General features: G+C 37.2%; 1 protein-coding gene across 1 annotated transcript in view; it reads right to left on the bottom strand.

Moving 5' to 3' along the window:
• The window catches only part of LOC111141149 (maestro heat like repeat family member 2B), a 63,456-nt gene that overhangs the window by 21,873 nt on the left and 26,115 nt on the right, over window positions 1-15,468 (bottom strand). The window contains exons 19-24 of the mRNA XM_022493508.1: window positions 13,678-13,794; window positions 7,622-7,729; window positions 6,924-7,076; window positions 4,448-4,474; window positions 3,604-3,723; window positions 3,312-3,391 (exon numbers count right to left, since the gene is read on the bottom strand). Coding sequence (XP_022349216.1) covers window positions 3,312-3,391; window positions 3,604-3,723; window positions 4,448-4,474; window positions 6,924-7,076; window positions 7,622-7,729; window positions 13,678-13,794 — 605 coding nt within the window. The remainder of the gene's footprint in view (window positions 1-3,311; window positions 3,392-3,603; window positions 3,724-4,447; window positions 4,475-6,923; window positions 7,077-7,621; window positions 7,730-13,677; window positions 13,795-15,468) is intronic.

The raw sequence follows: 15,468 nt of genomic DNA, 5'->3' as shown, positions 1-15,468 counted from the left end.
TTGTATCAACATGGATGGGACTAGAAGAGATTATGCTGAGTGAGATAAGTCAAGCAGAGAGAGTCATTTACCACATGGTTTCACTTACTTGTGGAGCATAAGGAATAACATGGAGGACATTGGGAGATGGAGAGGAGAAGTGAGTTGGGGGAAAACGGAGGGGGAGACAAACCATGAGAGACTGTGGACTCTGAGAAATAAACTGAGGGTTTTGGAGGGGAGGGGGTGGGGGGCTGGGTGAGCCTGGTGATGGGTATTATGGAGGGCATGTATTGCATGGAGCACTGGGTGTGGTGCATAAAAAATGAATTTTGGAACACTGAAAAGAAATAAAATGAAATGAAAAAAAAATGATGACATGGTCAGAGAAGGGGGAAACTGGTTCTCTCATAGGGGAGTAAAAGTCAGTACCAGCTGGGATAGGTCTGTTGAAAGTGTTAAATATGTTGATACAAGCTGGATAGTCTTTTCATCTTTACTGTCTGGTGACTTTAAAAAAAATCAATTTATTGAGGTATAATTTATGCACAACAAGCACATCCATTTAAAGTATGCAATTAAATGAGTTTCACACCCATGAAATCACCACTATAATCAACAGAGAACACCCACATTTTTCCTTATGCCTCTTTGCAGCTCATCTCTTCCTTCACACTGGCCCAGGCAAACATTGATTGGTTTTCAGTCATTAGAAATCACTTTGCAAGTTCTATAGGTGTTCTGTCCAAATGAGGGTAGCCACTAGCAACATGTTGTTATCCAACACCTGAGTGTGGCTAGTTTGAATTAAGACATGCTATAGTTCTAAAACATGCTGGATTGTGGAGAATTAGTGTGAAAAATCATGTAAAGTATCTCATTACATTTTAAAATAACAAATACATGCTGAAAAGATGATATACTGAATATATTAAGTATAATTAATCAAGCAAAATAATTATTAAAATTTCTTCGTCTCTTTTTTACTCTTTTAAAAGTGACTGCTAGAATATTTTAAATGACATATGTGACTTGCATTCTATTTTTACTTGACAACACTGTTTTAAAGCCTAGTAATTCTTAATTCATCTTCAAGATTTATTTATTTGAGCTTCCTTCAAACTTCATTTATCTTTGTAAACATGGCAATCTGTGCCTTCCCTTACGTTGCTTCTTACTGCATTTTAGAGAAATTAGGTGGGTATGTTTTGCATCTATTTTACTCGGTAGGCAAGGCCATATTTTGTTAATGATTATCCTTTTTAAATCTAGCTCCACGCGGGATACATGGATGACACTGAATAATATTTATTGAACCAAATTGTCAGCTTTTATAATCAAAAGTTCAGAGAGCACTTTTTGCACAAAAATGTTCACCAAAATATTACTGAAAACTGACAAATATATACAAAATATACAAATATACAAAAACTGACAAATATAACAAGAGGTGGTTGGTTAAGTAATATGAGACATACTATACAATAAGTTATTAAGCAGCCATTAAAAATGGTGTTTGTGGGTGCCTGGGTGGCTCAGTTGGTTAAGCGACTGCCTTCGGCTCAGGTCGTGATTCTGGAGTCCCAGGATTGAGTCCCAAGGGTATCCCAAATAGCCAAAATAATCTTGAAAAAGGACATAGTTAGTTTCCATTCAGGTCATGATCTCAGGGTCCTGGGATTTGGCCTCAAGCTGGGCTCTGAGCTCAGTGGGTAGTCAGCTTGAGATTCTTTCTCTCTCTCCCTCTGCCCCTCACCCTGCTCATGCATTCTCTCTCTAAAATAAAAAAATAAACCTTAAATAAAAAGAACCCAGAAAAAAACACATGTTGGCAAAAATATGGAAAAATGGGAATCCTTATGCACTGATGATGGGAATGTACAATGGTGTTACTCTTATAAAAAGCAGTATGGTGGTACCTCAAAAAAATAGAATTTTTGTATAATACAGCAATCCTACTTTTGGGTATACTCAAAAGACTTGAAAGCAAGGTCTAGAAGAGATATTCGTGGGGTCCATGTTCGTTAGTGTCACTATTCACAGCAGTCAAAACATGAACACAACCCAAGCATCCATTGGACGAATGGATTACCAAAATATGGCATATACATTAAATGGAATATTATTCAGCCTTAAAAAGGAATGAAATTTTGACACGTTTCCACATAGATGGACAATAAGAAATACTACATGATTCCATTAATATGAGGTTAACTGAAGTATGTAATTCATAGAGACAGAAGGTAGAATGGTGGTTGCCAGCACTGGTGGGAGGAGGGAATGGGGAGTTGTTTAATGCATGTAAAACTTCAGTTTTGCAAGATGGGAAGAATTCTTGAGGTTGATTGCACAACAATACAATTGTACTTAACACTACCGAAATATACACTTAGAAATGGTTAAGATGATACATTTTGTGGGTACTTTACCATGATGAAAATATATTTTTTAAACAATGGAAAAAACAAAGTTGGTGACGAATTGGTAATAATGGGGGAATATGTAAGACGAAGTGGGGAAAAAACAGGATGTATAGCTCTATGTAGAGTGGGATCTCAGGTCTGTACTTAACATGAAGAATTAGGTATAAAGACTTGAAGGACATATACCAAAATGTTGAAAATAAGGGGTGATTTTTATTATTTTTTAAAAAGTTTTTAGAGTTTCCAAGTTCTAACAATGAGTTTATATTACTTTTACTGCAGGGAGAAAATATTATTTTAAAAATTTAGTTAAAATCATTTCCTCCTGCAGGTTTAGTGCTACTAACCAACTAAAATATGATTAGGGCTTTCATAATTTTTAATGGGAATATTAAAATTTCCTTCTGCACAGAAACTTCAATTCTCATGTAACAATAAATGTGACTCCTCTGAGTAGTTCTTTATCCCTTTTAGTCTTCGAAGGGTCGGCCTCTCAGTCAGTCCTGTAAGTTTGAGAAGAGGGAATATCGGAGGGGGAGACAAACCATGAGAGACTGTGAACTCTGAGAGACAAACTGAGGGTTTTGGAGGGAGGGGGTGGGGGGTTGGGTGAGCCTGGTGGTGGGTATTAAGGAGGGCACGTATTACATGGAGCACTGGATGTGGTGCATAAACAATGAATTTTGGAACACTGAAAAAAATAAAATTAAATTAAAAAAAAAGAGAGAGAGAAAAGCCTCTATTTGGGAAAAACAAAACAAAACAAAACCAACCAACCATTGATGAATTGTGTTCATTTGTGGGGAGGGTACACTGGAGTATCCACTGATTGATAAGTCAGTTGATCAGAAAGAGGATCTTGGGGAGGAAATTGTTTTTTTTTCAATGAAAGCAAGAAAACTTCTCTACCTGAGGTATCTGATGGCGATTAAGGCTTTCCACCGAACAGGGCTAGCTAGGGAGTCCAGGGGCTCATCCCTGATGAAGTCCTGCAACACAAAGGGGTGAAATATTCTAAAAAGGATGTGGGGAGTTTCCAGATGCAGCTGCAGTCCCATTGGACTGTTGGGTGCCCTTGGTCCATATAATGGGAGAGATCTGTTACCTGGGACTGGTGCGTTGTACCCGTTTAAAAAAGACAGCTCTGACTCTCAGTAACAGACTTTTCAAGACCTTGCCCATGTCCTCTCTGCACACTTACCAGCATGTAACCCAGCAGCACCTCCTTGTATGAGAACTTGAATCCCTGATCCTCAGCATCGTGGACAGCAATACCAATCTCAGTGACAGTTCTTGTGAAACTCATTTGCAGATCCATGTCCTAAAGCAAAATGATTCACAGTGCAAACCAAAGTCCTGGGTTCCACACTTGGTTCTATAAACTCAGTTCTTGACCTAGGGTTGAACTTTGTGCCCAGAGAGAAATGGGAATCTCTCTTCTTTAGCTATTTCTACCTCAGTCTAGGGTCAAAGTTGCAGGGAAGTTAAAAACCAAGGTCAAATTCTACTCTCACCCCTGACCCCTGTCCCCCATATATTGAGGTTATCTACAGCAGTGGCTTTCAAACTTTTTGAACCATTAAGTACACAAACTGCAAGAAACAGTTTACAAGTCCACTCTGTATTTACATGCAATATATATATATATATATGAACATATATGTATAATAACTGCAATGAAAGTTTTATGATACTTCTTGTTGCTAAATGTAATGTACTCTTCTATTTCTCTTTTATTTCACCACAAAAGTTTGCTGGTTGTGATCTATTCGATCTGTTAGATTGATTTCATGGTCTTCTGGTAGGTCATAGTGCATGGTTCTAAGAACACTGCTCCAGGTTCAGTATAACTCTCAAAACCACCTAGAACCAAATATAGCTCTCTGTTTTGTCTTAGATTAGGCTCAGGGATCCTGGCTTCAGGATCAGATTGATTAGTCATATATCGGGATCCTTTCCTCTGGAATCAAACCAAGAGGACATCTGTGCTACTGCATTTCCAGGAAGCATGTTATGTATTCAAATATATCAAATATATTGCATACCTTGCTCATCACAGACACGCCCAGAACCTGAAAAACCAAAGGCAAAAGCAGATACTAGAGCAGCAGTTAGAGTTCCCTCCTCCAGGAAAAAGACCCACCCCCAACCTGAAAACAACAGCTAAGCAGGACACTGAGTCTTTCTAAAGGGCAGGGGCTGTTTGCATCCTCCCCCATTTCCAAAGAGAGACCCTGTACATTGACAGACTTTTCCCCCAGGGGAGTCTAATCTATAGAAAGCAGCATAAAGAAATCAAGCCTTTGGGTTTCAAGTCTCATGATTTAAAGAACTTCTACCAGACTTTGGTAAGAAGAAGAGTAAAGGCTCTTGGCAGAAGGAGCAGTGAAAAGCTGTAAAATGAAAGTTAATAGGGCAGCTGACTTTGGAACTGGGACACAATCAGTTCTGCTGGGATGCTTGCCTTGGAAAAGGAAATTTGTCTCATTGAAATTGATATGTGAATACCTCTAGTATATTCTGAATTTTGTGTTTGCTTATGCACAGTTTTGTCCATGACAGCAGAAGGTGAGCTAGTTGAACTGACTTGTGTAGGAATAGTCACACGAACACCTCAAACATGTCAGTTGATTCAGTTTACCGTGGTATGAGCTGCTTCCCATTCAAATCTGACATTCTAGCTGATTTCAGATGACCTTTCTTCCCATCACCATTTCACAATAACTCATCACTTGCCCAAGTGCATTCAGGTGTTTTTCAAGAAAAGTGCCATATTTTTTTTGGTAGTGTTTCTGAACTTCTTAGATGGTCTTCAAAATTAGATGCCAGGGGCACCTGGGTGGCTCAGTCTGTTAAGCATCTGCCTTTGGATCAGGTCATGATTCCAGGGGCCTGGGATCATGCCCTGTGTTGGGCTCCCTGCTCCATGGGGAGCCTGCTTTTCCCTCTGCACCCCCCACCCCCTGCTCATGCTCTCTCTAGCTATCTCTCTCTCAAATAAATAAGTAAAATATTTTTAAAAATAAAATTAGATTCCTATTTTTTATATGTCATTGGTGGGGTTTTTGAATGTTGTGACCCTTCCTCATTTTCTCCATAATCCCTGTGTTTTTTCTTCTTCTATCTTGTGTATATGTTGTGCTATGGAAGAATTGACTGTACCTTGAAAGTGTACAGTCATCCTTATCTAAAACATCTATATCTCCTTTTCTCTTGTCTTTTTATCATAATTTGCCTCAATGATTGACTAAAATTAATGTAACACAAACCATCTTTTTTAAATTATGTTTTCAATTATGTTTTGCTTATTAAATTTTGGGTACATCAGAATCACCTTTGGGGGGGGGGCGTGTTAAAAATACAGATTCAGAGATCCATCTCTGAAGACTGGGATTCATTAGGGATCTCTATCTTTAACAGGGCTCCAGGTCATTTTCAGACAACTGAAGTGTGAGGATCACTGTCTTATTTCCTCCCACTAGCATATACTTATATCTGTGATATCACGAGTTCCTTATGATTCCATTCTTATCGCATACACACATGAATACATGTCAAGAACAGATTTATCAAACAGGTGGGGTGTGGAGAGCAAGAAGCGGAGATAAGGGAGCATAAGGTACAATCTATAACATCAAGGTGTCAACAATCTAATGTGGGAGCAGATGTGCACATAATCAGTAAAAGCTTCCGGATGGATAAGAATCACTTCTAAATCTCTTAAAAATACAGATGTCAGATTCCAACCCAGACCTACTGAATCAATCTCCCTGAGAAATGGCTCTGGGAAGCTGTATTTCAAACTTGAACCCAGGGTGATTTTTAGGTGGCTAACCTGGTACTACTCAGCAAAATGGCCAAGTTGACAATATATCTAAAGCACTTTATTAAAGATATAAGAAGTACTACAGGGGACAGAAATGATCAGATGAATTCCAATTCAGTTGTGGGGTTCTGAGGCAGGAATATTCCTGGCATGTTTGAGGAACATCAAGGACAGTCAGGGTGACTGGTATGAATGTGTGTGTTGGCGGGGGTGTAAAATGGTACAGCATGGGTAGGTTAATTAATGATGTATTTTTATTCGTTTAAAAATACATGTATTGCACTTCTTATTTGTGAGGCACTGTTTTGGGTGGTTTATCTATACCACGTAAAAAGTTACACAACCACCATTAGTAACATTTCAGAGACTATAACAGGGAAGTAATGAAACAGCTGCTCTAAAGTAGTACTGGAGTAATTATTTTAAGTTCAAACTTGGGGGAGAACACTATGGGTACTTGATCTAGGAAGGTATCATAGGCCATGAACTACCTAAGGCCTTAGAAAAGAAACAAATTACCTGACCCTGTTTCATTATGAATTTTTCTGTTCTCTTCTGTTCTCATCTTCCAAACTACCAGGTGCTATCTTGCCTTTGGCCTGTATGCTTTGAGCATGAATATTCCCAAGAGGTGAGCCCCTCCAAGGTTTGGGAACCCTAGCCTGGAAATTGAGGCACCCTGTGCTCGCTGTTACCTGAGAGCACTGGCCATAAAGAAAGAGGACTTGGGAAACAATGTCTTGATCAAGCCTGGTGAGGAGTTGACCCTTGGGAGCATGGAGGGCCACGGCTCCATAGATTACCATGACATCAATCTTGGTCAGGCTCTTTTTCCCAGAAAAAATACCCTGAAAGAGAGACATGAAAACTATGACTGAAGGTGTTTCCTTTCCTCCATGTTGCTTCCTAATTCTACGGACCACTACAGGGTTTAAGAAATGGGACTGGGATGATGAAAATTAGTTTAAAACTGGTACTCTTGCTTGTCAAATTTAAACACCTGGGACTGTGTTGTGGCTCTCTTGGGCTTTAAAAGAGGTCCCTGTGAGAAAGCTTGGGTTATTTTTTATTTATTAAATCCCCTTTCTTCAGGGGAAGTGCAGTGTACACAGTAGAAACTGACCATGAGGCCTGAGCGGCTGGTAGAGGGACAAACCGAGGCACACAAAGAACTCATTAGGACCTTCCAGGTCAGCACTAGTGACAGAAACTGGAGGAGACCTGTTAGACAGCTGGTCATTCTACAGGGTCCAGGCTTGGGCAATTCTCACCTGGAATAACGACCTGGGGACAGGGACAAGTATGATATGGAAAAGGATGTTCACTGAAGGAATCAGTGTGGTTTGCCCTTGCTGTGACCAAAAGCTTTGGAAGAGAAGGTTAGTCTTTTTACCTTACATCGATTCATGAAGAACTTTTCCCGATCTTGGAATGTTTTAAGAACGTTTAAAACAGTATCCAAGTGGCTCTCAGCACAGTATCCTAAAATAGATGTTATTCCCTAAAGTCAGAAAAGATAGGAATTTTGAGTTTAACCATTCATTTATTCAAAAAATATTTATGGAGCACCCGTTATGTGTCAGGCACTCTTCTAGGTGCTTGGGACGCAACAGTGAACACACACCAAACTCTCCATCCTTGTGGTGCACACAACCAGGAGAAGTGACAGGGAAGTGACATTAAATAAACACATAAATTCAGTAAACATGTAAATATCTAGTTTTTTGAGGGTGACACATGCTATGGAGATAAGGAAAACAAGGAAAGAGAATAACTGCTGCAGTTAGGGGGAGTTCTCAATTAAATAGGGCAGATGGAGAAGGCTTCATAAACAGGGGTGACATTGAGCAGTGTTCTGAAATAAAGGAGGGAGCAAGTCATTGGACTGTGTGGGAAGGAGAGTTTCAAACAGGATGGAGAAAATGGTGTTAGAAAAATTGCCAAGAGCAATAAGATAACAGGACATCTGACAAGGAGAAAATAAATAACATAATAAAAAAGCAGTTTCAAAAATTCAGTAAGTCTAGTGGTTTCTGAACATTTCATATGAAAGAAAGGATCGTGTAAACATCTCAAAATTTCTGAGGAGAATGTATAACAAAATATACTACAGGGTTTTTTTGTTTGTTTGTTTTTTGTTTTTTATACTAGGTGGTCTTTATTAGCCCTGGGAGTTTTTCTTTTAATTTATTTTTTATTTTTTAAATACATACACTCTCCTTTCTCCACATTTGCAAACATTGTGCAGCCTAGCCAGGGTAGGGAATGGAGCTTTGAAAAAGCTCCCCATGTTAGGCTTATGTTTTCTCTAGGTTGAAAATCCATGGTATGTAAGGTTATTTTCGGGTTGTAAAGTCAATGATTTTGAAGCTTCTGATCATATAAGGTCAAAATATGTCAAAAATATTTATTAAGGATAATTGAAATTCATTTTGCAATATTTTTACAAATCTGGTTAAATAAATGAAATATTAATCTGAGGATGCTGGTTCAATATTCAAAAATCAGTCAACATGATACACCATATCAACAAAGGGGTAAAAACCATATAATCATTTCAATAGATGCAGAAAAAATATTTGACAAAGCACAACATCCATTCATGATAAAAACCCTCAGCAAGGTTGTTTAGAGGGAACATACCTCAACATAATAAGACCATATATGAAAAACCCACAGCTAATAACATACTCAATGGTGAAAAACTGAGAGCTTTCCCCCTAAGATCAGGAACAAGATAGGAATGTTCACTCTCACCACTTTTATTCAACAAAGTACTAGAAATCCTAACCACAGCAAACAGGCAAGAAAAAGAAATAAAATGCACCCAAGTTGATAAGGAAGCAGTGAAACTTTCACTATTTGCAGATGACATGATATTATGTATAGAAAGTCCTAAAGATTACTGAAAACCTAGTAGAACTGATAAATACATTCAGTAAGGTCACAGGATACAAAATTGGTATACAGAAATTGGTTGTATTTTTACACAGTAATAATGAAATAGCAGAAAGAGAAACTAAGGAGGGGATTATGCTAAGTGAAATAAGTCAAGCAGAGAAAGACAATTATCATATAGTTTCATTCATACGTGGAACATAAGGAATAACACAAGGGCCACAGGGGAAGGGAGGGAAAACTGAATGGGAAGAAACCAGAGAGGGAGACAAACCATGACAGATTCTGGACTCTGGGAACTGAACTGAGGGTTACAGAAGGGAAGGGGCTTAGGGGATGAGGTAACTGGGTGATGGGTACTAAGGAGGGCAGGGATTGTGATGAGCACTGGGTGTTATATGCAACTAATTAATCGTTGAACACTATATCAAAAACTAATGAGGTACTTTATGTTGGCTAACTGAACATAATAATAAAAAGAAAAAGAAATTAAGAAAATAATCCCATTTATGATTGCACCAGAAATAATAAAGTTATTATATTAACTATACTTAATTATTAACTATACTACAGTTATTGACTTAGTTAATATGGTAATTAACTTAGTTAATATGGTAATTAACTTAGTTAAGTATAGTTAATTATATTTAGTCATTAACTAAAATTATTAACTATACTTAGTTCTTAACTAAAACTTTAGTAAACTTGACTAAGGAGGTGAAAGACTTGTACTCTGAAAACTATAAAACATTGTTGAAATAAGTTGAAGATGACACAAATGGGAAGCTATTCCATGCTCATGGGTTGGAAGAACAAATATTGTTAAAATGTCCATACTACCCAAAGTAATCTACAGACTTAGTGAAATTCCTATCAAAACACCAACAGCATTTTTCACAGAACTAGAATAAATAATCTTAAAATTTGTATGGAACCACAAAACAATTGGCAAGAGCAATCTTAAAAAAGAAGAATAAAACTGGAGGTATGATAACTCCAGATTTCAAGTTATACTACAAAGCTGTAGTAATCAAACAGTATGGTATTGGCACAAATATATACAAATAGGGACATGATTATAAGGTCAATTAATCTTTTGACAAAGGAGGCAAGAATGGTGCTGGAACAACTAGAAAGCTACATATAAAAGAATGAAACTGGACCACTTTCTTACACCATACACAAAAATAACCCAAGATGGATTAAAGACTTACATGTGGGCCTTGAAACTATAAAAATCCTAGAAAAAAGAGCAAAGGCAATAATTTTTCTGATATTGGCCTTAGCAACATTTTCTGCCTATGCCTCCTGAGGCAAGGGAAACAAATGCAAAAATAAACTATTAGGACTACATAAAAATAAAAATTTCTGCACAAAAAAGGAAAGCATCAATAAAACTAAAAGACAACCCACAGAATGGGAGAAGATATTAGCGAATGACATATCTGATAAGGGGTTATTATCCAAAATATATAAGGAACTTATAGGACTCAACAACCAAAAAACAGATATCCAATTAAAAATGGGCAAAAGTCATGAACAGACATTTCTGCAAAGAAGACATACAGGTGGTCAACAGACACATGAAACGATGTTCAACATCACTCATCAATAGTCAGGGAAGTGCAAATCAAAACTACAATGTGATACCACCTCACACCTATCAGATGGCAAAAATCACAACCATGAGAAACAAGAGTTGGCAAGAATGTGGAGAAAGGGGAACCCTCTTATACCGTCGATGGGAATGCAACTGGTGCAGTTACTCTGAAAAACAGTATGGAGTTTCCTCAAAAAGTTAAAAATAGAAGTACCCTATGACCCAGCAATTGCACTACTGGGTATTTACCCAAAGGATACAAAAACATAGATTTGAAAGGACACACCACTCTGACGTTTATAGCAGCATTATCAACAGTAGCTAAGTTATATGGAAAGAGCCCAAATGTCCATTGACTGATGAATGGATAAAGAAGATGTATTATAATATTTACTTAACCACAGAAAGAATGAAATCTTCCTATTTTCAATAATATGGATGGAACTAGAGTGTATTATGCTAAGTGAAGTAAGTCCATCAGAAAAAGACAAATACCATATGATTTCACTCATATATGGAATTCAAGAAATAAAACAGATGAACATATGAGAAGGAAGAAAAAGAGAGAGGGAACCAAATCATAAGAGACTCTTGATAGAGAACAAACTGAGGGTTGATGGAGGTAGGTAGGTAGGGGATGGGCTAAATGAGTATTGTGATGAGTATTGGGAGTTACATGTAAGTGATTAATCACTAAATTCTACACCTGAAACCAATTTTACCACATGTGTTAACCAACTAGAATTTAAATAAAAACTTGAAAAGAAAAAAAAAAGAGAAAAAAGTAATAACAACATACTAAGTAAAAAGTAAGAAGTCAGAACTTCTGCTAAAATCCATCCATCAATGATATCAAAGATAATAAACAGTCCTTTTCTGAATATAGTTTCACAGTAGATACACTCTATTGCACTCTTAGCAAAGAATCATTATCCAATTAGAGTTGGATACAGAAGTTGGTTCCTGAAAACTCTTCACATTAACATCAAACAGAACCCATTGCTTGATAAAAAATGTCTGGAAAGCAAAACATTTTAACTCTTCCTGACTCCTCCCCCACCCACATATATTCAGATATAGAATTTGGAAAATATAAATCAAAGAAAATTAATAAAAAACCAAAATCATCCAGAATCTTCCACCCAAACATAATGACTACTTAATATTTTGGCATATTTCCTTCCAGTTTTTATAATTATAAAAATTAGGATCACTTTCTATATTCAGCTTTGTATCTTCATGTTTTTCACTTAATATTAAAAGCACTTTTCCATATTGCTAAATAATTTTCAAAAACATGACTTGTGATTGTGTATTATTTCATGGATGATACACCATATTTATTATAACCATCCCCCCACTGTTGGACACTTCCACTATAATAAATAATGCTGTGATCAATACATGTCTAAATCAATTTTTAAAAAAAGGAAAACAGAACTACCCTATGATCCACTAATTGCACTACTGGGTATTTTTCCAAAGAATACAAAAACACTAATTTGAAAGGATATATGCACCCTTATGTTTATAGCAGCTGTATCTATAATAGCTAAATTATGGAAGCAGCCCAAGTGTCCATTGGTAGATGAATGGATAAAGAAGTTGTGGGGAAAAAAAAAATATATATATATATATATATACATACACATATATAATGAAATATTACTCAGCCATAAAAAAGAATGAAATCTTGCAAATTTGCAACAACATGGATGGAGCTAGAAAGTATAATACTAAGTGAAATAAGTCAGTCAGAGAAAGATAAACACCATATCTTTTCACTCATATGTAGAACTTAAGAAGCAAAACAAAACAAATGAACAAATGAACCAAGGGGGAAAAAAGAGAGAGGGAGAGAAAGAGAGAGGGAGAGAGAGAGACAAACCAAAAAACAGACTCTTCACTATAGAGAACAAACTAAAGGCTACCAGAGGGGAGGCTGGCCATCTCTATGTCCTCTTTGAAAAAATGTCTATTCATGTCTTCTGCCCATTTTGTAACTGGATTATTTGCAGTTTGGGGTATTGAGGGTGTTGAGTTCTGTAAGTTCTTTATATATTTTTGGATACTAATCCTTTACCAGATATGTTATTTGCAAATATCTTCTCCCATTCTGTAGATTGCTTTTTAGTTTTGTTGACTGTTCCCTTCACTGTGCAGAAGCTTTTCATTCTGATGAAGCCCTAAAGTGTATTTTTGCATTTGTTGCCCTTGCCTCAGGAGGCATATCTGGTAAGAAGTTTCTACAGCTGATGTCAAAGAGGTTACTGGTTGTGTTCTCTCCTAGGATTTTAATGGTTTCCTGTCTCACATTTAGGTCTTTAATCCATTTTGAATTTATTTTGTGTATGGTGTAAAAAAAATGGTCCACTTTTATTCTTTTGCATGTTGCTGTCCAGTTTTCCCAACACCATTTGTTCAAGAAACTGTCTTTTTTCCATTTGATATTTTTTCTTCTTTGTCAAAGATTAATAGATCATATAATTGTGGGTAGTCAATTCTGTTCTATTGATGTGTGTCTGGTCTATTTTTGTGCCAATACCCTACTGTCTTGATCATTACAGCTTTATAATATAACTTGAAGTCTGAAAATTGTGATTCCTCCAGCTTTGCTTTTCTTTTTCAAGATTGCTTTGGCTGTTTGGGGTCTTTTGTGGTTCCATAGGTAAAGGGGTTTAAGAGTACACACATCACGATGAGCACTACCTTATACACTTGAAACTAATATAACACTGTATGATAAATATTCTGGAATTAAAATAAAAAGATAATGAAGCATTGATATTTAAACAGGGAAGCACCACTTTTCTGACAAATTCTGTTTGATTATTTTGAATGTATCCATGAATTCTTGGTAAGTAAGACATTGTCATAAGACCTGCCAGTGGCTTTCCAGATGGAATTAATTACCATCATCATAAGAGGACATTGAGAGAACGGGGTCCCACCTGTCGCTGATCCCCCAGTTGGTTGGGAGCAATCAGAAATTCCTTAACCTGTGAGCTTACAAAGTCTATATCTTGGCAGGATGCTAAGGTGGTTCCCAAGGCTTTCCAAAGGAATTTCTAGAAGACAAAAGATAAGCAACAGCATGTTAAAGATTGGAAAGAAAAACTCCAATGAAAAATGGAAAGTGTTAAAACAGTCATCCAAAGGAAGGAAATTTAGCTACTTAATAAACATGTACTTCTAGTATTATCTCTTCCTGAAAATGTTTTCTCCCCACCCCCACCCTCCCCAGCAAGACTGTCCTTACCAGTGCTCTTTCCTATTCCTCTAGGCCTTGTGCTGAGCCATGATAATACCTTTTACTCTTTATTGTAACATTCAATTTTCTTGTTTGTCTTTGTGCTCAGCATTTCAGTTCTCCACAACAGAGGGTCTTATGGTCACTCTCAGTGTATAGTCCCTGGTAGCTAATAAATGTTCAACAAATGATTTTAGATACATATATGAATGAAAATAAGATTATTTGAAGATGATGTCATCAGATATTCTCAGCCTCCGAAGTATATCAACTTATTTTATTTAGGAAATTTAACCTATAATAGTTTTGAAAATAATACTTTGCCATCTCTACTATTATCTCTCTCTCAGGAGTAGGGTGAGTTGTCCAGAAGTGCTATAGCATGGTGTTCAGGTGAAGGAGAAATGCCATACAGGAACTTTTACATACATGTTGTGTCTTTAGTAAGGGACTCTGAGTGAATCAGGGAAGGAAAACTCCCAATGAAAGAACACTGACAAGAGAGTATGTGGGAAATCATTCTGTGGCTTCCACATCCCTTAAGAGTTGGTGAGAATATTGGATTCATTACACAAGCCTTAATATGGTTACCTCTGTAATGTCCAGATGGAGAAAAGGTGAGCAGAACAGACATGGCTTCCTCTTCTCTTTCATTACAAGCCATACAAGATTTAGAAGTAAGGCTGAGGGAATGGGGTAGCACAAGAGTGGCATCTGTTTGAACACCACAACATATGCCTGGATGTAAATACGTGTATGTACATGTGTGTATACATGTGTGTGTTACATATAGAACAGATCTGTAGTCTTGTGGAAGTAAGATACAAGGAAAATATTCACAAGAGAAGATACTTGCCATATGGCTAGAAAAATGAGGTCATGAAGTCCTAATTTGTTTTCTAAGACTCAAATCATTTGTAGCTGTGTAATATCAGATTGTCATCTCCTTATTTAAAATGTCCATCTGGTCACACACAGGAGAAAAAACTGGCCAGTTGCAGGTTTATTTCAAGGACTCTGCAGGGCCTGAAGGATTGTAGTGATTGAAGTGGTCATTATGGATCAGAAGGAATCTATGGCACAGGAGGAAAGGAAAACCTAGCAACCAGTAGAGTTTAGTTAGTCCATTCAGGAGAAATTGTACAGATCAGTGCAGCTAGGGGTGAGCGGTGTGCATGAGGTAACAGAATAGGAGGAACAACTGCCTGGGTAAGAACCTGATGAGGCAGCACCCATTGCGCTCTTGGATTTCCAGGCAAAAAGCCCCCATGACAATGTAAACTATGATGAGAAAAACTGTGTACTGCACAGGAGTAAATATTAATTAGGGTTAAAGCTGCTAGAGTCTTGTTTAACTCCACCTTGGAGGAAGTACAAGAGAGAGTCTGGAAAAGTCCTATGTTGCAGGAAAAAACCCCAGTGTTATGAAGGGGACTTTTGTGTAAAGAGTTGGCCTCAGGGCCTCCCCTTCCCCTGTACTGATGAGCTGTTG

This window comes from Enhydra lutris, unplaced genomic scaffold (genome assembly GCF_002288905.1).
Source record: "Enhydra lutris kenyoni isolate GAN:26980312 unplaced genomic scaffold, ASM228890v2 scaffoldscaffold5, whole genome shotgun sequence".
Lineage (NCBI taxonomy): Eukaryota > Metazoa > Chordata > Mammalia > Carnivora > Mustelidae > Enhydra > Enhydra lutris.
This window is presented reverse-complemented; position numbering and strand designations above follow the sequence as displayed.